Source organism: Ylistrum balloti, unplaced genomic scaffold, assembly GCF_031769215.1.
Source record: "Ylistrum balloti isolate Yb309-2 unplaced genomic scaffold, AGI_CSIRO_Ybal_v1 Utg371394, whole genome shotgun sequence".
NCBI lineage: Eukaryota > Metazoa > Mollusca > Bivalvia > Pectinida > Pectinidae > Ylistrum > Ylistrum balloti.
The window spans coordinates 466,631-491,673 of NW_026782734.1; the positions used below are offsets into that span (position 1 = coordinate 466,631).

Below are 25,043 nucleotides of genomic sequence, written 5' to 3' on the forward strand. Positions count from 1 at the left end.
ATCTGAAGGAGATAAAAAGCCACATGTGTATTTCAACAGTTATCACTTAAGCCATAAATATAGCATTCGGTCCCCAATTGTTCGTACTAGAGCATGGTCAGCTCCAGGGTTTTGATGTTAAATACCCAGACTTGTTGTCCAATAACCTAGATTACATCGGACAGGTCAATTTTATTGATAAGAATGAAAAATTGCCAATGATACAGTGTATATGACAATAGTATGTAGCAGTGCTAAGAACATGGAACTTTATTTGAAGGTTAATGTACAACATCGGTTAATATGGTTGTACAGATGTTCAGGAATCAGCTGTTTGTCTTCAGAACAAGGATACGACAATGGTGGTAATTTTGTATATATTGTGAGGTGGTTAGAGATAAATTTGAGAATATGCTAGAGATTTGGTTTTCCAAACACCAATCCTGTAATGTTAAAATGAACTAATTGTTATGGTTGTTCTGATACATGTAATTAGTTTGATAGAGAATTGACAGATCAAAATCTAAACAGGTTGTTTTTCATTGAAATATCTGTTTGATGTAGTCAATATATTTACACAGCAAACAGATGTTTATTTCTCTTATATGATAAATTGTACCAAACATACATTTAAACGGGAATTTGTTTTATTTATGGCAATTTTTTAAAATTCACTTGTCATTGGCAATTATAGGTTTAGTTGAAACGGTCTGAATTTTTTCAGTCATTGTCATAAGAATTTAAAATATCTTGGTTCATCTATATACATTTGTACAGTGCATGCTATTGCATGGCCTTGTATGGCTCTGAGATTCAGGACTTTTAACAGAAAACACCAGTGTTATGTATGTGACATAGAAGTAATATTCTAGATAAGATAATTACAGCCTTCTTTGATAAACGCACATGCATGTTACATCACTAAGACACTTTTAACGTCTTACACACTGCTGTCGGCTTTGTTAATAAAAAAAATATGAGGGAAAAATGCTTTTCCGTATTGTAGATTCTCATGAAATAAAAAAAACTTTTCCTCAGATTTTGCCGCAAGGAAGATTTCCAGTGAGTTGATCCTATCAGGTCAGCTTTACTTTGATACATGCGCATATGACATCACCATTTAATTGCCAGTCTGGGACAGTATTAGGGAGATCATAGCCAGAGGGAAGGGGGAGGGGAGGGGAAGATTAGAGGATAGAACAGTTGTTTCCTTTCCTACCACATATGTCAGACACAACAACTCCTGCAATCAAATCGGGCAATATCGGGAACTGCTGCAAACTGCTCAACAGAATTGGCAGCCAAATGCCAAAATATCAAAAATTATAGGGTGAAAAAAAAATGAAAGAAAACCGGAAGATGAGTTTGGGAATTACAAGGCAACATTTGCAGTATGTGTGTGTATTATAGGATAGCTATAGAGATACAGATTGGCGAAGTATTATATTAAGCATCAGTGAGATTTCCTGCTGTTCTCAGGAAACCTTTTGATATCAGAATCTTGAACATGTATTACGTGTATATACACAGATCACAGATCCTTGATGATCGTAAATGTTGGTGAGATAGTTTTCACAACATTTGAATAACCCTATCTCTATATGCTGTAGAGAAAAACGTAGGAAAGACGAGGTGGTTATGATAGTATTTGATGTGATTTGCTCTTTGGTATGTCGAGGTTCCATCTTACTAGTCTCTACTGTCTGTATGGTTATTAGAGAACCTTGAAAAAGGAGAGAATCTATCAGCAATACCCTTATTTATCCCTGTGTTTTATTCTTTTTGCAGAGAACTTAAGGGAACATAGATGTGAGGAAGTTCAGAACTGAAGGCATAGGAATGTGGAAAAGTGGTTTAATCTGCTTATTATCTAGATAAAGTGGGAAGGGATCAGCAGGAGACGGGACTGTTGAGGCTGATGATGGCAGACATCACCTGACTATATCCTCCCTACCCGGCCCCAGACAGCTGCCTTCCTCATGTCTCCAGGTCTAACAGGGGCTAATCTAGCCAGGGGACAACACTGTAACCATCGAACATGGGTTAACACGTGTTCAGCATCATGATCTTATTAAGGATTAACTACTTAAGTGAAAACTTGATTTAATGTGATTTACTATTCATTGGATGTGTTTTACTGACTTATATAAAATTCTTGGAATTTTTTATCATCATTTTAACCCATGGAAATATATGTAATTGTAAATTAGTGTGATATTGAAATTTGAAGTGATTGCTCCTATCAACTGATTATGTCGCAGGCAAACAGTGTTTCAGTAGACAATGTCCGTCATAGATCAGCACGGGCAGTGGAATATTACAAACAGCGAGTGTTGCCCATCTATCAGGATAAACGTGACCAATCCCCCTCTTCACGCCAAAGGCACCACTATGGGTCAGAGGACAACCTGAATGGTCTCCACCCTTCAGAAAGCAAGGGAGGAGGCGGGGACAAAGAAAGACGTGTTGGATTCAAGGATGTAGCAGAAAATAATGTCACCTCACATAACGGAGATGGCTGGCTTGTTAGGGGTGGTCATCGTGCCACATTTCATGGAACTCATTCCAATTCATCATGGAATAAAGGTAGCGGAAGAAGTGAAGCATCAACAAGGGGGGATAACTCTCATTCAAAATCTGTCCCAAAGCCAAAACAGACTCCAGAAAGTAGTGTGATGAGTAGTAGTGCAAGTAGTGGTAGTTCTTCTACGAAGCGATTCAGTAGAGGATTGTATCGGAGTAACAGTAATCTGGAGATGGATAGTATCGAGTACATAGATGCTGATGATGTGCACAATCGTAGTATACATAGGGACTATGGGAGTACCTCTTCCCTCGACATCATGGGTACAAGCACCAGTAGTGACAGCTTCTTTGCTATGTTAAAAGACTTTAAGGATGTGAATATTGATCAGCGTAGTCCTGCTCCAGCCAAATTAAGTGAGTTTTTAAGAGGTGGGTTTGATATAAAAGCCAACAATATTAGAGACCGACATTTTGAAAAGACCACAAATGGAAGTGTTCCAATAGATAAAGTGGTCGGAGAGGATGAAGTTGATAGTCCTAGAACAAAATCAAAATTCAAACATAAGGACAGGAAATCTAGGGCAAAGTCAATAACGGCAGAAACGAGGCCGCAAGGGCTGTTAAATAAGCTTCGAGGTAAGACAGATGTGGAATCTGGGGCAAAGACTCCAGAAAATATTGACATTGACCTACGTGCAGAAGAAAGGTTAAGGTGCAAGGCCATTAACCACTATGACTGCCAGAGTTTGGGATTTAGCATTCAGGACGCGGTGGACAAGCAGCATCAGGCCCTTACAGCCAAAAACATATCAACTGGGGCATCTGCTGCTTCTGCTAATCGCAACAGTTTGGCTGCTGACAAAGATGCACCAGACATCTTGGAAGAAACAGACGATGGTGACAATAAGAGCAATGGTCTTGTTCTAAGTTGTCCATTTTTCCGTAATGAGACAGGAGGGGAAGAGGAAAGAACTATAAGTCTGGGCAAGACTACTGTGTCGAAAAGTCCCTCTCTTCCCAACACGTCCCAAAGTGCAATAAATGCCATACCAAGTCGCTCTCCAGCCTGTTGTGGCTTATCAATACTCGACTCAGCCCCGACACCAACTGGACTAATACTTCCCCACGTGGTGTTACATAGGGGTCATGTGATAGAAGGGGATGACTGTGGCGCCACCTACTATCGTCACTTTTTCTATGGATATGGTACGTATTTCGTGTGTGATTTGGTAATGGTGAGAATTTGAAATTCAATTTGTCATTAACTATGAACTTTTATGGTGTGTTGATGTATTTGATATGACATTTATATTTTCATGTATCTTTTTTATGTCGTCAAATCTTAGCCAATCACGTATATTCTTACTGACATATGAGTGATGTGAACTTCACGCATGAATACTTCTATAACATCGTGACGTTAAGGAAAGATATCCAAACTCTGACATATCTTTACATTTTCATTCGATTCCAATAACAGAATGTTACAAGAATTGACTGCCATATTGAAACAGGTCATTCTACTATTCAAAGGAGAACAACTACTGACCTGTTCCAAGTAAAGTCATCAATATCATGATATCCGTAGAAGCAAGTCACCATACATCCACAGGTGTTAGCTTGCTCTGTATAATTATAAGGCTATATGTTCAATGCATTAAGCTCCATGTAATAAGACAAGTATAATGTTGATACATAATAAATATAAACCCTTTAAAATATACCTAATAGTTTACATTTGCAGTCGACCAGTTATTAAGTGGAAAAATCTTTATAGGAAATTCAAATTGATTGACCATTTGTTGATGGTACCAGTCTGATCTATGTTATATTAAATATTGCATATAAGGAAGAGTTTCAGATAAAAAAATAATTTCCTGATCGAATATTGAAGGATAAAATCATTATATGAAAAATTTCCGATCTTTAGTGATAATTGATGACATTTTTTCGACAAAAAGGAAATTTCTATTTGTAATGAAATGAAACAAAGAATTCTTTGTATGATTTTGGGTCAGTATGTTTGGTTCTTATTTTAAAATGTTGGTTTATGTATATTCCACTAGAAGACACTTAAGCTTAATTTTCACCCTGAAATTGATCATCGACGTTTATGATTGATCATTTTTGAAGACACTCAACACTGGCAATCAATCAGTGGCTAAACTTTATATTTTAAGCATAAAGTCATAGTATTATCATATGGTTGGCCTTAAATTTGAACAAGCTGGCAGATATCCAGTCTGTGTTGAACCAGCTGCCTTAGTCTACAATCAGTCTCAACTTCCTTGTCAATGATTTTCCATAAGGATTATATACACTGCTTGATAATCCTGGATTATGTCAAGCCGATACATGTATATAGGTCACAAAAATGTCTTTATCATACATTGAATTTATTTATTTCATTCATATTCATTATTCATTTAAATTCCATTCATGCTATTCATGTCCAAATATCAAAACATATTTATGCATGAAAAATGCAGATTAAACAGCGTACTAGTATATGCACTTCCCATAATAAATTGACAATGGGATGTTTTTCTTTCTGGAATAAATACTTTAAACTACTGAAACTTAAAACTAATATCAATTGAATGAAATAGTAACTGAGTATTCAGGATTAATTAGGTTTGGCTGTTCGAATTTTAATTATGTTTGATTAATTTACTTCTTTGCATGTTCCTGTATCAGGTTTAAACAGATAGAAAAACATCATTATCCCCACATGGTTTCTTTCTTGATTAAATTCCACATAGATTTTAGCACTGTGAAAATTAATTTAGGAAAGTATTCACGTTTCAATAGTTTGTGAAATGGAGCTGTGTCATTGTTTTCTTAAATTAAATTTCCTGTACAACTGTAGGGTTAGTGATGTGTTAATTAACCTAATGATGTTTTTGAAATGAGGGACTTGCTTAAATTTCATTAGAATTAACACCCAAGATGAAAATGTGATGATTTTTTTTATAAAGCAATACCCATCATTCATTCACCAAAAGGTGATATCTTTGGGTGACAGTGACCGGGGTCAGGGGTCAGGTCAGTTCCATGTAAGGAGTGATTAACTGTTTCACCTCTGCTGGTTCTGATGGGGTTGATGGAGGCTAGATTAATATTGATCCTGTGGGTGCACTAGCCAGGCGATGTGCAGGTCAAAGATTTAATTTAATCAATGTCACTTGATAATTACTCTTAAGACCAAGTAATTTAATCTGTCACTTTAAAGTGCTACATGCTCTTACACAATATGCAAATTAAATCTTCTTTAAGGAAATTTCTTCTTGACTTGTTCAGCTTATAGAGAAAGTGGTTGAGTTTGATGTTGTACTAGTTCTCTGATACCAGTAACAGGACACTCTAAGCCTAATTGTATTTGTGTTGTAAATAAAATACCAAATATATCAACATTAAAAGGCTTTCTAGCCAATATTTGCTCTCTGTAGAGATGTTTTACATTCCTGTAAATTGTAGAATATCCATGTTATATTATACACACATAAATCCCTAAGTAAACGATGTGGACAAAATTCTGGCCGGAAAACAAAGATAAAGGGACAGCTGGGGTCAAACATTAGCTGGGGTCATTATAAAGGCTGACCTAGCACCAGTTTGTGGGTTTACAATGACCCAAAGTCATTCTATGATATGCTGAAAATGGCCATTGTCCTTGGGCCAAAATCTGGTCTGGATCAAAAGAAAGGCAGTTAATATTCCTTTCAGCTTATAACCAATCATTGTTATTCACACAGTTAAGTTATAGAACAAATAATATGCAGTCGTTGATATTAAACCAGTTTGATAAAAACAAATATTTTGTTAATTCATAATATAGAATTTACTGTATAAATCAATAAAGTTAATGTTGAAGTATTTTTTATCACAAGCACCCTCAGTAACACCTGTCTCTAGGAAGTAACTGACAGAAATTGTTTAGTACAAGCTGGCCATGCACCAGGTAAAACAGCCATACAATGCTAGAACAACATTTATCTAACGCGTGTTTTTATTGGGTGGTCTTCGTGATCTAATCTTCGATATACTCATGAATTCTGACACTAGTCGAAATTGGTGGCCATCTTTCTGGTTTAGGCAGATGGTCGACATGACGTTGACATTTGAAAAATTTGTTATATTGACATGCTAAAATGTGTCAGCAAAATGTGAAGCAGTGAGTATGAAGATGATAATCTTTGTGACATATTCCGATTAATTTTTTTTCCAATGCAAGTGAGTTTGTTGGTAAATGTTAGCATATCGATAAAGACAATAATCAATTCAGTAACTGTTTGTTGATCTTTTCAATCCAGGTATCAACATCAGATATGATATCAAAATTAAGCGAAATCATATTACATGGTAGTGTGTCCTATATTTACTGGATACATGAATCTAAATCACCATTTGAGATAAATGTACTGACAACTTCAGATGAGTCTCCTGTCATGATCTTTTGTGAGTGCCTCTCCACAATGTCCATTGTTTTATCGATTTTCTTTTGTGAACAAATACCTTTACCATTCAAAGACAGACATGACAATTTTGGGTATATAAACGAAGAATCAATATAAGCAACAGTTCAGATAGATAATCCATGCCAAGAAACATTTTAAGCCTTTTCAAATGCCCTGACCTACATCCTGACTAGAATCTATCAACGACTTGACCAGAAAATGGCCGAGCTTCTTTGTCATCAATGAATGAAAGAAGTATTTTTATTGGCTAAGAATATGTGAGGAACAGTTTCAAATGAAATTGTTGAATTTCCTTGATTTTGCAAAAATAACGTAACTTTTAGACTCACATTATTTTGGAATGGGGATAACATGGTTGTTTTTATGCATATACTGGAGATAAGATCATGAATTTTGTTGTTTTAACTTTACTTCGTTTGGTGTTACCACCAAAATTCATGATCTAATACCCAGTATATGCATAAAAACAAGCATACTATCCTCTAGATATAATGTTATGCCATCAATAAATGTGCAGGCACCCTCACATCTCTCAATCAAAGGCAATGTTTGAATGCTAAAGTTGACATACCAACATAGAAAGCATTTCCGTTACCATGACAACACCATACTATCAGATGTTGTCAATTTTTCATGGAGTTAATTCTGTACCGAGTTAGCTAACATGAAGTGTGTGTTCCCCTATGTACTAAACAAACAGCAGCATTTTGTATGGTAGCCTGACAATCAACAGATGTATTTTTTCATGTTTTTATGTACCAGTTCAGAAGTTATCAGCAAGTTACCACCACAGAAAATGATAATTACTGGCAAAGGGTAAAGTTGATGTGGGTGCCTCTAGCTATACAATGTCTGTCCTATCATTTCCACTGGTAACACGACTGATAGACCCACCTAGTGCTAATTAGTGGTTATCTTTTAGAGTAGAGAAAAGGATATTGTGTGGTTCAGAAAAAGGGGGCGGGGAGAAGAAGTATCTACTTCAGTTATTTTGTTGTGAAGGAGATAAAAAAAGTTTAATAAATTCACAGGCGCATGTTTTTGAAGTCTATTTGCAATAACACTAATTATACTCCAGGATTTGTCAAGAAAACATTGGCATTATAAATTAAGAAATAGATATAATGTATAGGACTTCACTCTGGTGATTATATATACTACATTGTGTGTTTTGATATTGAAATAATGAGTTGTGGGTATGAAATTGTTATAGATGTAATATAACATAAGCAAACCTAATTCTGCCTAACATTTTATAGTGCAGATTTTACCAAAAAGGCTATAAAGATTGACAGGGTAGCCTGTTGTGCATTGGATGGTTGTAAAAGCATCAGTTGAACATGTTCAGAAACTGATCTTTCTGTGTGTTGATAAAACTTAAAAACAAAATAGATAGGTTAGGAGACAGAAGGCTGTAGACAGATTACAGAGGAACAGACAGGATCAATGATGTTATGTATAAATGTCTGGTCGTGGAGAAGGCAAGCCACAGGTGATTCAGGGGGCATGGCTGGGTTTTAGGGAGGAGGGGCTGAGACAGGGTGTCCAAGAGAAATCTGATGATATACATGTGTGTGGTCAGGAAGGGTTTGACCAGTAAGGGAGAGAAGAGATAAAACAGGTACAGGAAAGCATAAACCAGTAACTAGACCTCCCACACCAGAAAATTCACTCCAGTTTTATTCTCCACTGTCAGGCCTCATATACTTTATACTGTAAAATTAAAGACTTGTTAGGTTTCCTTTAGGCAAGGTTGGAAAGTGGTTAACAGGACATACAAATTACATATTACAATAATCAAAACAGTGATTACTTGTTGTGTATACCGTACAGTCGCTTTTATTTTTGAGGGTGAAAAATTTCACAATTTTCATTTAGAATGGAAGAATTAAATTTTAGCTAATTAAATTTTCCTATCTGGCTATATTGTTCCTGCCAGAGTTAGTTAATGATTGTAAAATATAAGGACAGTTTTCATCACAGTCTATTTTGCTGATAATATTCACGCGTGTGTAATTATTTCACAGATCTAATTATTTCATACATTTCTCTGATGATGTCAATGACCTCCGAAATAGCAAAATATTTATCCTCACCATGTTAACTGGCTATATGGAACATTGTGACTACAATACATATTACATAGCAAAATTATCATCCCCAGGAAGTTAACTGGCTATATGGACATTGTGACTACAATACATATCACATAGCAAAATTATCATCCCCAGGAAGTTAAATGGCTATACTGAATTTTGTAACTACATTATATATTACTGTATCTTCTCACATAAGTGTGTGTTTGTTTATGAAATAAAAACTGCAGTTAAAACCTGAAAAAGTTTAAGATTAAGATGATCTCTGTTACCTGGTATACATATATCTTTTATGTGACTGTGTGATTTCAGACCACCAGAACTACTTTGGAATAGATGAAAACCTGGGTCCAGTGGCAGTCAGTCTTAGACGGGAAAAGTTGGAGGATCGAGAGAACAACTTAGGGAAAGCTGAATATGGCCAGTACCAGTACAGAATTATCTTCAGGACAAGTCAGGTGAACTAAACATTCTCTATGTTTCCTATATAATGCAAGAGAAGATATACTCCAGTCTATCCTTCTGTTTACCATGTACACAAATTACATATACCAGATAGAGAGAAAAGGTCACTATATGTATAGCATCTGTCCCTTACACTCACACACACACTGGCAAGGGAGTCTACCCACATAACAGCTGTCTGTTCCTCATGAAGAAGGGAGACTACCCATATAGCACTTGTCCTCAACATTCTTACCCCTCAACTGTGTCCCAAAATTCTGTTTGGTTGTGATCATCTTACCTGTGCACAATATAGTATTATTATGCAATCTTTCCATCAAATGGTATGTGCAGCTTTCAATGAGAATCATAAATGATAATTGATAATTTCACTGCCATTGATATACGAACCACACACATACATCTTTTATTTCTTTTTTAGAGACATTTGTCATTTGTTCAATTAAATACCTTTACATTTTATGCTTTGGTAGACCTGGAATTGATTATCTGTTGATGCATGTATGAAATACTTCATAATATCATGTTTATGTCTGATGTGATGTGATATTAAGAGGATTATGCTGTATTTAGTAGTGTTTCGATTAAGATACAGATAAAAATACTGATTGGACATTTAAGCAAGTCTCAGGCTTGTATTATATAGGAAATCAGTCAATATTTTTTCATTTTTGTCTTCTCGTTTTTTCTAGTTGGTTACCTTGAGGGGGTCAGTGTTGGAGGATGCTATCCCATCGTCAGGGGGTCGGCTGAGCAGCTCTCGTGGAATTCCAATCAAAGATATCCTGGATTTTGCCCTTCCAGAGCTCCAGGCTTCCTGTCTGAAACAATCACTATCTAGTCAGAAAACTTCCGACCAGCTACTCAAGTTGGACGAACAAGGGGTAAGTTCATAAGGTCGAAGGCTAGAGAAATAGTGTCACACGAATGCTAGCATGATGTAAGGCAAAATATTTACCGAAGTTGTTTAATCTTTACTGGTGTATTGATTTTTCACATTTTGAAACTTCAGACTTAAAGAATGGTGATGTTAAATTTTGTGAATAGTTAATGCCAAATGAATTGATTTTCCCATAATGTTAGTCACTGTGTCAAGGAGTTTAAATCTTATTACCGTGTTATGTTAGTGGGTTTCAAAGTGTCATGAGAACAGATACAAGTCCTGATGAAATCAAATTTTAGTTATAGAATTTAGTAATAGAATTTATTTAAATTTCAGTAAAGGATTTCAGTTTGAAGGTTGATACGATTTTAATATTATGTAGAAACAGACAGACTTTTGTTTTGTTGCATTGAATTAAGATTGATCTTGAATTTTTTTTTTCTTCTCAACAGGTATCAAAAACGCACAAAATTGGAGTGATGTATTGTAGAAGTGGTCAGTCCACAGAGGAGGAGATGTACAACAATGGTAAACATATAACTTTGTGTCTGTTTAGGCAATTAATGCCACACTGGTACCACCAAAAGGAACTGTAGGTTCATCAATGGTATTTTGCTTATACCTGTAGCCTAAAGAGGCTATATGTCAATATCTTTTGGGATGTCAGCATGTCACATGCTGTAATCCAAGTTATAAAGAGTTATTGCCCTTTATTCATGATGCATATCTGTTGTTTTACACTTAATAAAATAAAAGAACTAGGGTTGTAAGAAATATCTCATACAATGGTGAAGTGTTTTCTACTGTAATTAGAATTATGACCCTTTGTTCATTTTCCAAACCATATTTCCTGCAGCTTGGGATTGTGGATTACGTCCATGTCACTGCCTGTTTAATTAATTTGACTGAGTTGATGTTTTCTTCTTCAGAAACTTCTGGACCAGCATTTGAGGAATTCTTGAATTGTATTGCCCAGAAAGTGAGGTTAAAAGGATTTGAGAAATATAGGGCCCAATTAGACAACAAAAGTGAGTGTTTGTTTTCTAGAATATCGATTAAAGTGTTTTGAGTGTTCACATTACATAAACAGTAAAGAAATCCTTGAGTCCTGATGCTGTATCAACTCGTGAATGTACCGTTAACACAAATCTCTGAGATCTTTTAAAAAGTGGTGAAATTGTCACCTTACTGAATATACTAGTGTTGTAGAGAATATTTTAATACCTCAATTAAAAGCGAGAGTAAGTTTGACCAGATGAAAGAACAAGTCAATTTCTATTTGTCTTACAATATCTATGTTTAAATAGATAGGATTATCTTTAGAAATTTCATCTTCAGATGCTTCATTTCCAGGAGGAATCTTGTTTACATGTAAAACTGCTATTGAAATAAAATGTTTTGTTTTTCAATTTTGTTTACAGCTGATTCTACAGGAACCCATTCCTATTATGCAACCTTTAGTACTTGTGAGATCATGTTCCATGTGTCAACACTCCTCCCGTTCACACCTAGTAATAAACAACAGGTATGTCTGTCTACAGGTGTCAACACTACTCCCGTTCACACCTAGTAACAAACAACAGGTAAGTCAATCTACAGGTGTCAACACTCCTCTCCTACACACCTAATAACAAACAACAGGTAAGTCTGTCTGCAGATATCAACACTCCTCCCCTACACACCTAGTAATGAACAACAGGTAAATCTGTCTACAGGTGTCAACACTCCTACCCTTCACACCTAGTAATAAACAACAGGTAAGTCTGTCTACATATGTCAACACTCCTCCCCTACACACCTAGTAATAAACAACAGGTAAGTCAATCTACAGGTGTCAACACTCCTACCCTTCACACCTAGTAATAAACAACAGGTAAGTCTGTCTACATATGTCAACACTCCTCCCCTACACACCTTGTAATAAACAACAGGTAAGTCTGTCTACAGCTGTCAACACTCCTCCCCTTCACACCTAGTAATGAACAACAGGTAAGTCTGTCTACAGCTGTCAACACTCCTCCCCTTCACACCTAGTAATAAACAACAGGTAAGTCTGTCTACAGCTGTCAACACTCCTCCCCTTCACACCTAGTAATAAACAACAGGTGAGTCTGTCTACAGCTGTCAACACTCCTCCCCTACACACCTAGTAATAAACAACAGGTAAGTCTGTCTACAGGTGTCAACACTCCTCCCCTACACACCTAGTCATAAACAACAGGTAAATCTGTCTACAGGTGTCAACACTCCTCCCCTACACACCTAGTAATAAACAACAGGTAGATCTGTCTACAGATATCAACACTCCTCCCCTACACACCTAGTAACAAACAACAGGTAAATCTGTCTACAGATATCAACACTCCTCCCCTACACACCTAGTGATAAACAACAGGTAAGTCTGTCTACAGATATCAACACTCCTCCCCTACACACCTAGTAATAAACAACAGGTAGATCTGTCTACATATATCAACACTCCTCCCCTACACACCTAGTAATAAACAACAGGTAGATCTGTCTACAGATATCAACACTCCTCCCCTACACACCTAGTAACAAACAACAGGTAAATCTGTCTACAGATATCAACACTCCTCCCCTACACACCTAGTGATAAACAACTGGTAAATCTCTCTAGGTGTTGACTGTTGGTGTTTTATATCTTTTATTGATTTATTTCTGCTTATTGCATCATAAATGTAATCTGCTTTCTGATAGAACAGACCCTCACTTGTAAAGAAATTTCAGTTCTTTAATGATTATAAAATGTAGATAAATTACTGTTTTATATAACGAGTGGTTTTCTTTTGAACAGTTGCTACGTAAACGCCACATAGGAAACGATATTGTAACCATCGTGTTTCAAGAACCTGGAGCGTTGCCATTTACTCCAAAAGTTGTGCGGTCCCAGTTTCAACATGCTTTCATCATTGTTCGCTGTCACAAACCCTGTACTGAAAATGTCCATTACAGGTCTGTAACTGACTACTAGAATTGGGTATTATGGAAGTCAAAAAATGTGTTATGGAAGATTAAACAGACATCATACAAATTGTTAATTTCAACTCTGTCAGGGATTAATGGTTTTTACTCAAGCTAAAAGATGAATGCTGGTTAAAGCTAAAGTAGAATTTCCTGAAAATTGCTAATGTATCAGAAGTGAGCAATCCCAATAAAGGAAATATTCTTCTACAGGTATACCTTTTACTCAAAATGAGATTATGATTTTTTGAAATATATATCTGTGTGTGTATATTATTCGTCAGTATATTATTGAGTTGTTTTGTTTGTGTTGTAGTGTTGCTGTTTCTCGATCCAAAGATGTCCCTCCTTTTGGTCCTCATATACCAGAAAATGCCTTCTTTAGTAAATCCCAAGATTTTGCAGACTTTTTGTTGGCAAAATGTAAGTTATTAAGTCTCCTCAGAGGTTTAAACTCCAGGATGTTTTACATTCTGAAGTCTTTAGAATTAGTGTATCAACTGTATCCTTGACCAGTTCTGTTGCTAGTGATGATGAAATCAGCATATGTCTTCATTTTTTGGGAAACTGGTGTAATGTATATAAACAAAATTCATGCATTAGATAAAATCTGTCAACTTAATGATTTGTCAAAATTTTATACAGTAATAAATGCAGAACATGCTGCCCACAAGTCTGAGAAGTTCCTAGCGATGGCCACAAGGACACGAACAGAATACCTCAAAGATTTAGCCCTGAATCATGTTACGTCCAACACTCCTGATACCGGCTCCAAACTCAGTGAGTAAAATCATTGTTTGATGATTAATAGAAATTCTCCTTTTTGTGTAGTTAATTGGCTCCATATTCCTGATAAAACTTACTCAAAAATTCTTGATATTATTGGCCCAAAATTAGCTTGTTGATAACGATTCTAATACAAAGTTAAAAACATAGGACTTTGTTTTCCCATTTACCTCTGATTATTCCTACTTTGATGATTTCACACAACTTTCTCCAGATTTTTTTATTCCATATTTTATTTTCTCCCACAGGTAAATTTGGACTCGGCAGCGGTAAAAAGCGAGAGAAGAGTAAACAGAAAGTCATCCCCGACATGTTCTCTAGTGGTGCCATCTCGTGGAGTATTGTTGTAAGTGGATTTGATTTTTGGATTTTTTTTTTTTTAACATCTGAGAGGCTGTCAGCTGTTTATCATTGGATTTCATTCATGGCATTATGAATTTCAGATTTTATTGAATCTTTACCCATTGATTTTGTATTAATTGTTGTTTTAATTTTGAGAATCTTTAGAAAAATCTATGGAAATGTTGATAGTATCAATCACTCAAGAAGGTGCTGTTTAATGTTTGTTTTTAATCACAGACATTTTTATGGCAGGTGAACATAGCTTTTATTTTTCTCAGTCTGGGGGGGGAAAATCCTGAAAATTAAAGAGATACACACACCTTTGTCAGTATAAGTAGCATTTAAAATCATGGAAAACAAATTGTGCTAAATATTCATTTGCTATTGGATGGAATATTTATGAAGAAAGTAATCAGATAAGAATGAGTGATATTTACAAACTTCCTTCATTTGTTTGTAGGCTGAAGACTTTGGCCAATCCACCCAGGTAGACAGTATACTAGGTATCTCTGACGAAGTGCTGGTCATCACGGAGGAGAGCAGTAAACTGGTCATCTTTACTGTCCACTGTGGAGCTATAATAGGCTGGACGTCTCAGGCCACAAGGTTAGATTGTAGAATGTATGAATTTGGGTCAGAACTTTTCAACCTATTACAGAACCAACAATGGTGTTTGTACATCTGGTACAACTCTGATGAAGGATTCTGTTTAGTTGCTACAAATGTGCTGAATTTGGCACAATGAAAATTTAGCATAGTATCACTTTTTTGGCAGTTAACACAATGATAAATTTGTACATCCAAAAGAATTAATATATAAACACCTAAAAAAACTGCAATTATTTTAACTCGGTTTCAATACAAAAAACACTAAAATAAAGTTAACACTAAAATTGTACTTTTACATTAATTATTTAAGAAAGACACTGTTTTTAATGCTTAACAATTTATTCTGCCAGGCATGGAAGTTGTAGAGATTATATAACAGATTTCTATTGTTGGTAGACACAAGTATGTAAGTCATGAATCTATTACAGATTTCTATTGTTGGTAGAATTTAGTATGTAAGTCGTGAAAGCCAAACTTTTTGTACTAGAATACTGTACGCTGAAATTTTTGAACTACTTAAAATTAGTCCTCTTAGTGTGGTTGTTATTTTGGTATAAAGAAAAATGCTTATTTTTTGTAGTGTAAAAGTGTTCTACAATCAAGGAGAAAGTGTGTTATTTAAGCCCCAGAGTGGAGAGATGGAGGAAATTAGTGAGATCTGTACCAGGCTGTCGGCTGTTTCCCAGGGCTGTGAGGTAAGTCTATATGTCTGGATGATTATAAAACCCACTTTGTGAAGAGGATAAAGAATAATCACTTTGCATGTCCATTTGTTCATCTGAACATGCAAAACCATCTGATAAAGCCCTGGATAGGTTAGATAGTATTTTGGTAGTCATTTGTCAAAATTAAATATCAAAGGTCACCCATGACTGCTTTTGAAATGAAAATAAAAAAACCTAAATGTACGTGATATTTCATGAACCCTGTAACTTATTTATCTCACGCTCACACCAGAGTATCACACAGACAAATCAGACATCTTATCAGGTTTTGGTGGTCATCAATTTGGTTAATAGGTCAAAGGTTACCACTAACCTATTTTGAAATAAAAAGATTGTGTTCACACCATCAAAGTCACCCTCAAACACTTATAAAATAAAAAGCTTATGTTCAAGATACATATGTATTTCATCCAACCATTCAAAATTTATGGGAAAAAAAGGCTCTGTGCAATTTGTTTTACAATATACATAAACATGAGATTGTAAGGTCTATACAAATGGCTTCTTCTAATTCCCGTCCATTTGATATTGAACATAAAAGTGAGACTGAAATAGAATCTATTTGATGTTGTATGTGCATGTGAGACCATAAGGGTGTTAGTGGTCTTACAGCCTCATAACATTTCCTTGTGGTCCTAGCAACAAGACACATCTTTACACCTTTTTCACTCGACCAAATTAAGATGCTGAAATGGTGGTTGTCATTTCAGCAGTTCAATTGTTGAATGTGCTGGTTATTTGAGATAGCGGAATTCTTTACAAGGTAGACACAGTTGTGTAACAGGGTGTTTGGTTACATTTTAGTGTGACAGGTGGCCATGTTGTAATAGCAGGCTGTTATCCTGTGTTTCACAGTGAGACTACTTATCTCAAAGAAATTTTCACACCTGCCTCAGTCGGTTATCATCTTCAATGTTTATCAGTGATAGTCTCTTTGCACAGCATTCAAATTTCATATGATACATCTGTTAAGATAACTTTAATATTTATCAAGGTTTTTAACATTATGATGATTGCCATTCCTGTAGAGCTGACCTTCAGATTGTTGTTCCTGTTGGGCTGACCTTGAGATTGTCATTCCTTTAAGGCTGACCTTGAGAACTTTTTATCGAAATCTAAGGTTCATTTGAAAAAGAAAATTAATATTGGCACCTATTCCTAGTTTGCATGAAAAAAATATAGACAATTCAACAAAGAATGAAAAAAAAATGAAAAAAAAATATGCATACATGTAAAAAGTGTTTTTTTATAATTGAAATAAGAGTTTAACAATTTTTCCTTCAGACATTAGATATGACATTACGGCGCAATGGTCTAGGTCAGCTTGGCTTCCACATACAGACCGAAGGAATTGTTACGGATGTGGAGCATCGTGGGTTCGCCTGGGAGGCAGGCCTCAGGAAAGGCAGCCGATTGGTTGAGATCTGCAAAATATCATCAGCAACATTAACTCATGAACAGATGGTTGATCTACTGAGGACTTCTGTCACTGTCAAGGTGGTAGTGATTCACCCGCTGGATGACGGGACCCCCAGGTATGTATGGTGTTCATACTAACTTTACCTGGTGTTACTGTTGGGTGTAGATGTGGGATTAATATTCTTATTTCAGGTTCTGTATACTGTCATAGATATTCCTCAATTGTGTAAAAGTCTTTACTCAATGATATGACCACAGTCTAAAAAGGTCTATATATCCACACTCAAATGTTTCACTGCAATTTATAGAAACAGAATATAACAATAAATAGACATTATGGTAAGCACCCCAAAATTCAGAACCATTGAGTTATTAGTTTTGCACCAGATTCTTGTTAGTAGAATCAGAACAAAGGGATAGTGGATAGACATACAACATAACACAGCATTCAAAGTGGGAGTTTTTATAATTTGATGTATAAACCAGTATCTTTATTTCTATTTGTTAGGGACAAGTCAAATGAAAATTGTTCAAATCAGACAAAGCATTTTATTTAACTTTAGGACTGAAATATTTTGATGTAGTAAACACATTAGCAATAACAACATTAAGTTAAATTAGAAGTCAAGGTGTTTCTGCAGTTTTAAAATCATTAGCAATGCACCGATCAGAAAAGATCTTTTCACACCTGACTTTTCCTGTGTACATTAACTCACATGTATCTGTGATACCTTGTGATTTCATCAACAATCTCTCCACACTTCCCGTGCCTTATTAGATATTTACAATTATATCGTCAAAACATTTTCATTTCAATCACATCATTCTATTGGAAATTCTGTGAACTTGATCCATAGCTCTGATTGTTGATAACATTCATTAGTAAAACTCCGGAAAACATTTCTGGTACATGATTATCAATCACTGATACATCATGTAAGATATGTTCATGTTGTTTACAATTCATACAAAAGTTCCAAAAATAATTCTGCTCTATATCCTTATTTCCTAGCTTCTTGTTTACCCAGGTTACAACTATATATACTATTAATAGCCTTATATATACTTATTATCTGAATCTCACTTCTCTATAGTATTACTTCATCACCATAGTCATGGAATTGTTCTTATTAATTCTTACAATCTTTTGCTCATCTCATAGTATAGAATCTTTTGAAGCTAGTTATTTACTTTTCATAGTTAACACAATCTGAAAACAATTTCTATCAATCTATAGGTCTGAAATTTAATTTGAAGTATATATACGAACTGAAAAAACTGTCAAATGTTGGTAGAAACTACCATTTAAAATTATACATTTATTCTATACTTCATATAGAAAGCATGCTTATTCATGAAAGGAAATCTTCACTCAACAGCCTTCAGCATTATCTTGTATCAATTTATACCATTGCAAAAAGGTCAGTTTTTGCAAAAGGGAAAGAAAAGGTACTTTTATGCCTTGTATAGAAAAGGAAAATCTCATCTTCAGTAACAAATGAAAATTTTATGGATTGGCTTACATGGTACTAGTTTTTGACTTTGTGAAGATTTCCACTTTGGCTTTTCATAATTATGATTCATATATATATATATATATATAAAAACATATATTATACTGTGGACATGTAAGTGTGACATGTAAACCAGACTTCTGTAAACCTATTCATAGCCTTGTCTTGCCTGAACATCCGTTTTTCCTCAGAGAATATCCTTTTCATAATCCTTTTATTTTCCCTCGTATCATTTGGACAGTTGTCAATCAAATGCAGTGTTTCTGTTATCAGTCTCAGGACCAGTTTCTTAACATCTATTCTTATCATTATTCAGACATATATTTGGCATCATTTTCAAAGTAAATATTAACAAAAATAGTCTTTTTCAAAGTCAACTTTCAAATTTCCATTGTCATTTTTAATGTCATTATTCAAATTTATACTAACAAAGTTTCATTCTAAGAGGAAGGGAAATTCTACATCATATAAGTTTGACATCTTTTTTTCCTTGTCCTCTCATTGGCCAATGTCTGGTTTGCAGTGTCCTCTAGATATATTTATCCTACACATTGTAATCAGATGAGCGTCACATATCATTGCTTTTGGCAGGGGTGTTGCTACACTTCACACTAACTGCCACTACTCCTCCCTGACCACCCTCAATGCTGCCATGCAAGCCAATGAGCATGTGCAACAGCGTCAGAAAGAGGCTTCTACAAACTTCAGCAAGTCTACCGAGTACATTCCAAAGACGGGACGAGAAACACCGACAAGGAAGTCTGCAAATTCTGACGATTTTCTGTTTACGGACTCATCATCAATCAATCTAGCAGGATCACTGGATCATATACACTTGCGAGGGGAAGCTTCAAAAATTATTTCAACTGTGACAGAACACAACTTGCTCCACCAGAGGGAGCTTTCACGAGTTTCCTCTAGCTCCAATGAGTCTTACCACCTGCGGGAAATATCACTCTCCACTGAAGCTGTTGCTAAGGAGCAGAGACGGGACTCTCGCATTTCCAGCAGCTCTAGTGAACAGGGGCCAGCTAGTCCACCCATCCATACAGAAAATACCAAAATGATATACGAGACACAGAGGGGCTGCCTCACACTACCCCTACAGAAAAAGTCAGCACAGTCTAGGTACTACCCCACCCACCTGCACTCACCTTGGCTAACTAACTCTGCTTGTCTGCTTCCTCATCCTACAGTCCTGGTATAATGACCTTGACCTCAGATGTATTATTCTACATTTTTTTCTGTTTGACCTTCACATTTGTTTCAGTTCCTAGGATTTTATTTGGAATGATTACCTTTTTTATGCGATATCGTTTCTATAATGAAAAATTTCCCGTTTGTTTTTGTTTTAGTTGACGTTTGAAAAACCCTGGTTTTGGTATATTTTAATACAACCTTTTGAGTTTGTGTTATTGTGTTTTATCAAAGGTCTTGTTTATCTGTGTTTTGTTTATATACATGCATGCCTTTTGTTATCTGATTATTTTTGTTTATCTGCCAGCCACAGATGCCACCTATAAATCTTATTTCCTTCTATATCAGTGTATTTAATTTGATCTGATTTGCATATTCAAATTCTTCTCACCAATTCTATCTTTGAATCGATTTGATATCACAAAAAGTTCTTGATTATGATGATTTATTAATTAATGAGAACAAGAAATGCTTACTGCATTGTTTATGTGGCTGAATCTACATCAAGCTTATACATTTAAATATGTCTTGCCTTTCTTTGCTTAAAAACTTTTCAATTTTAAATATTTTTTGATTACCAAAATCTTCTTGAATAATTACATCAATGCTTGTTTGATTCCCTAGAGAATCCAATGATGTTCCATGTGTTAAAATAACTAGGTTATTTAAGGACATTAATTCTCTTTAAAAAGAGTTCTTCAAGATAATTAATGATTGATGACAGGAGATCAATCTAAAACAAATATTACAGGTATAAATTGAACAAGGTAGAATTATCCTTAAGCAATGTTTTGGAGAGGTTTGAATAAGAATTTTCATTTAAATATTCATTTAAGTTTTTACATTTTATGAATATAGTATTTTCACAATAAAAACGTCATTAAGAAATAGTATTTTTTGAGAATCCATCCTTGTTAATAAATTTAAAAAAGACAGATTTATGGAAAACCTACCTGTATAAATTACTAATGACAAGTTATCTGTGTAGCTTAGCTAACGACGGGTTACCTGTATCGATTAGCTAACAACAGGTTATCTGTGTAGATTAGCTTACGACAGTTACCTGTGTAGATTAGCTAACGACAGGTTACTTGTGTAGATTAGCTAACGACAGGTTACCTGTGTAGATAAGCTAACGACAGGTTACCTGTGTAGATTAGCTAACGACAGGTTAACTGTATAGATTAGCTAACGACAGGTTAACTGTATAGATTAGCTAACGACAGGTTAACTGTATAGAGTAGCTAATGACAGGTTACCTGTGTAGATTTGCTAACGACAGGTTACCTGTGTAGGTTAGCTAACGACAGATTATTTAAAACAGAATTATTACCACTGTTAAAACTACTATTTGTACTAAATAATTTAATTGAAGAATTCATCATAAAGTTTTGTTTCATCAATCAGTGAAATAAAGTGTCGTTGCTTTCATACAAAAAGAAGTAATTACACTTGAGAATGCATAAGATCTGTCTTAACATTACAGAGGTGACATGAGAGCATCCCCCCTGAAGGGTCTTAGCCCCAAGTACCGCGAGTTCCGCCAAGGTATCTCTAACATAACTACTGGTGGGCCAGGGCTACACCATGCCTTTACAGAACCCATTCTTTCTAAATCTTCTGTTGACGAAGGCTATGGCACGTCACGACATGGCTCCGACTTGTCCACACGAACTGATGATATTCGACATGAACGCACAGGGTCCAAGGACAATGGGGACTATGCTCTGATTGGTAAGTTGATATTTTATTAAGATGATATTTGTGTGTCTATTTTGACCAATTTCTTAATACTTGTATATTTGCCATTTAATATAAAGGGTAGAGATACTATATGCATTTGTCCTTAGCAAAAAATTTGGGCACCTGTTTAGATTGAGGTCAATTTACTTTATTTGTCAACATCAAATTCTGCACCAGATAAGATTTTGATGGTTATCGCCCAAAGTCAAAGTAAAGGGTTCAAAGGTTACAGCTGGCCACTTCTTGAAATTTCTATAGAGTAATTACTGGGAGCCACATATGCCATGTCTTTACCACATGCTAAGGAGGCAGTAGTTAACGTAGATAATCATTTAGAGTATGTGTAGCCAGAGAACCAAGTTTTCTGTTGTTTAGTAGCTTGTCAATTTTCAAGGTCACCAAAACTTAATGACCTTCATTCTTGAACCAGAACTCAATCATGCATGCACTTTGTATAGTTTAAGATTAGATACATATTGTAGAAAGATATTGTTTCTGATGTGCACAGGGCACCAAATTTTTCAAGTTTGTAGGAGTTACTTCCCTTATCTTGCAAGTTTTATTTGCGTGTGTTAAAGTGTACATGACAGTGATGTGATTTAAAAGTGCTTTACAGAACATTGCTTTGTAATATTTAATCTAGTTATAAACCACAGTTTGTGATGTAGATTATTTAGTATCAGTAAGAAATGGAAATTGATTTTTTTTTTAAACTTTTTTTACCGTTCAGCTTTCTGTAATTCTCAATGTTGTATATCCAGAGGGTATTTAAGAGATATTGGTGAATGGCTATATTTATATTTGATATGGTACATATATTATATGGAGTGTATATAATAATATATATTATCAGATCATGAGAGATCTCTGGTTTAGATAAACAACCACATGCTTTTGACTCGGTCCAATAAAGCTGTATAGCTATAGGCTCTGTGAACTTAATGAACCATGTTATCTAGCTTTTATTCAGTTTGAGAAAAGGAAAACACATAGTAAATTTGATGATATACATCAAACTTTCATTGATAAATGAGTTGGTGATTCAGTTTAAAGATACTATTCACTGAATAAAGTCAAGCTGTCAATACTTCAATATTGTAGCAAATCAAATCCACAAAATTACAACTCAGTTACAACTCAAAACTTTCTTTAACCTAACAATCCTTTGGTTCTTACTATATTTTCATTGACTGATTTGTACTTGGGACAGTTTTTCAAGGTCATGAAATGAAAAAGGTTTAGAATAGCTAAATGAGTATGTAAAAAATAAAATCTAATATTTCTAATTCCAAATAAAGTTAACTAGTCTGTCATTCTTATTATGTTCAATTATAACGAGTTTATATATCTCGTGTTATAGGGTTGGTTGATTTCTAGAGGCCTCATTATAATGGTGTATATTTTAAGGTATATAATTAGGATCTATTACTATCAGGTTTTGGACATCTGTTAGGGTGTGTTTATACCATAAATCTCAGTGTCCCTGATTGAACACATAGTACAATGATATGAGTATTATATTCCATGTCCAGCTCTCTTAAGGCCAAGTCTTAGAACAGTGTAAGTTTTGTATATCTCCTTAAAGACTCCAGGGTACAGAGTCCTGTAGCATTCTCAGCAAAGGCGACCTCAAGGATTCAAATATTCTGTGTTGATATATAATGGTTCTATATAGAGGAAGTTGTGTTCAGTCAAGAGTTGATCTTCCATATTGCAAGATGTATTACTGGTGTTTGTAAGAGGTTTGTATGTAGTAGCATTGTAGCTTGGTTTGGTAGAATTTTTTACTCTCTTGAATCATCATGGTGTGAACATGAAAAACATGAAATAGTATGATGTTTTTGGTGTTAGGTACTGGTTAGCATCTAAATTGTCCAAATTTGATCATTAAGGTAATTATTACATTTTACAAAATATCATCACTAACAGGTTGTGCCTCTAGTGTTTGTTTCCCTCATGATCATTATACTTAGAACACAATAGTATTTTAAACTCGAGTCGGGTCATTAACTTTTAACCATGTTATTTTAAATACTTAAGAACCAACTTAGAGGTTTTTGACACTTCCTTGGGTTTCTAGAGAATGTTGTTTTAATAGAACAAAGAAAAGGATTGTTGTATATGATATCATCATTTCTGTAACAAAGCATCGTGGAAATCCTTTAATCTTTTCTCACACCAAATAATTGTCTTAAAGATTATGTAATCTTTTTTCTAGGTTTGACAATACCGGATCAATGTAGCTTTTGTTCTGGTGTTGTTTTATCATTGTCACATTAGTGGGCATTCAGTATTTCCTGTTGGTACAACACCTGTGACTGTTTCCTTGATACTGTGGTATTTTTATTACTAGATATAACATGAGGTTAATGATTGTGCTCGTAGATACGAATTGAGGAGTACAATGTACTACAATGTCCTCTAAATCACTATGGCTTAGGTTTTTCTTTTCATATTGGTGAAATTTAGAATATGAACTTCATTTTACAACAGTTGTGTTGGCTTTGATTGAATTTGCAAGGTTTCTTATGAGAAAAATAACTGATAGTACCTAGGCAAGAGACCCCTGTACCTTTCCGTGTCCACATTTGGAATCAAACCTTTGGCACCTCGGTGAAAGGCGTTAATTGGTTAGATTCAATTTTGTAGTTGGCTCTATTTCAATGAAAGGAGTTTGGTCATATTTCATGAAAGCAGGTGAAGGGTAATTTCATCAAAGAAAGAGAAGGGCATATGTATATCATATTTTTCTCCAGAGTTTTTATTTTTAGGGTTTACTGATATATATTGATGTTTTATAAAATGTGGCCAGACCTCACAAGTAAGGGAAACATAATAGTACATACACTCCCTCACCAACAAGGTCACCTGAAATCGCTCCACACAAAGTGTCAGAAAGAAATCTTAACACTTTTTGATACTACAAACTTTTATCAGGCAACAAAAAGTTTGATCTGGTTCCAAAACTTAGCAGATAAATGTTGGGTGACAGTTGTTAAATTAGGATATTTAAAACTGATCCTGACTGAGGTGAGATTACATCGGAGAGTTATCCAGTCTACAATCTGGTCACTTATTGTGAACTAGAACACAGGTGTTCATTGTTCCTCTAGGACGGGGGGTGATTGTGTTTTAGTTGGGATTATACTTGGATGTTTACAATATATATACATTTACAACTGTTTTAACTGGCAGGCGTTTATGTGGAGCTCGACAGACTCGGGTTTTTCTCAGGTAAAAATTTGGTGACAGTTGTGCTAAATGATCTATCAAAGTACATGTATTATATATACCCG

The 25,043-nt window shown here is 35.1% G+C and overlaps 1 protein-coding gene across 1 annotated transcript in view; it reads left to right on the forward strand.

Annotated features, from left to right (window-relative positions):
* Positions 1-2,231: 2,231 nt before the first annotated feature.
* Positions 2,232-25,043, forward strand: part of LOC132562338 (signal-induced proliferation-associated 1-like protein 1) — a 35,105-nt gene continuing 12,293 nt past the window's right edge. Inside the window, exons 1-16 of the mRNA XM_060227077.1 lie at positions 2,232-3,711; positions 9,392-9,537; positions 10,237-10,428; positions 10,880-10,955; positions 11,357-11,455; positions 11,849-11,952; positions 13,246-13,403; positions 13,729-13,835; positions 14,058-14,192; positions 14,447-14,544; positions 15,001-15,146; positions 15,730-15,844; positions 17,159-17,409; positions 19,399-19,935; positions 21,491-21,738; positions 24,943-24,981. Of these exons, the coding sequence (XP_060083060.1) occupies positions 2,232-3,711; positions 9,392-9,537; positions 10,237-10,428; positions 10,880-10,955; positions 11,357-11,455; positions 11,849-11,952; positions 13,246-13,403; positions 13,729-13,835; positions 14,058-14,192; positions 14,447-14,544; positions 15,001-15,146; positions 15,730-15,844; positions 17,159-17,409; positions 19,399-19,935; positions 21,491-21,738; positions 24,943-24,981 (3,931 nt within the window). The remainder of the gene's footprint in view (positions 3,712-9,391; positions 9,538-10,236; positions 10,429-10,879; positions 10,956-11,356; positions 11,456-11,848; positions 11,953-13,245; positions 13,404-13,728; positions 13,836-14,057; positions 14,193-14,446; positions 14,545-15,000; positions 15,147-15,729; positions 15,845-17,158; positions 17,410-19,398; positions 19,936-21,490; positions 21,739-24,942; positions 24,982-25,043) is intronic.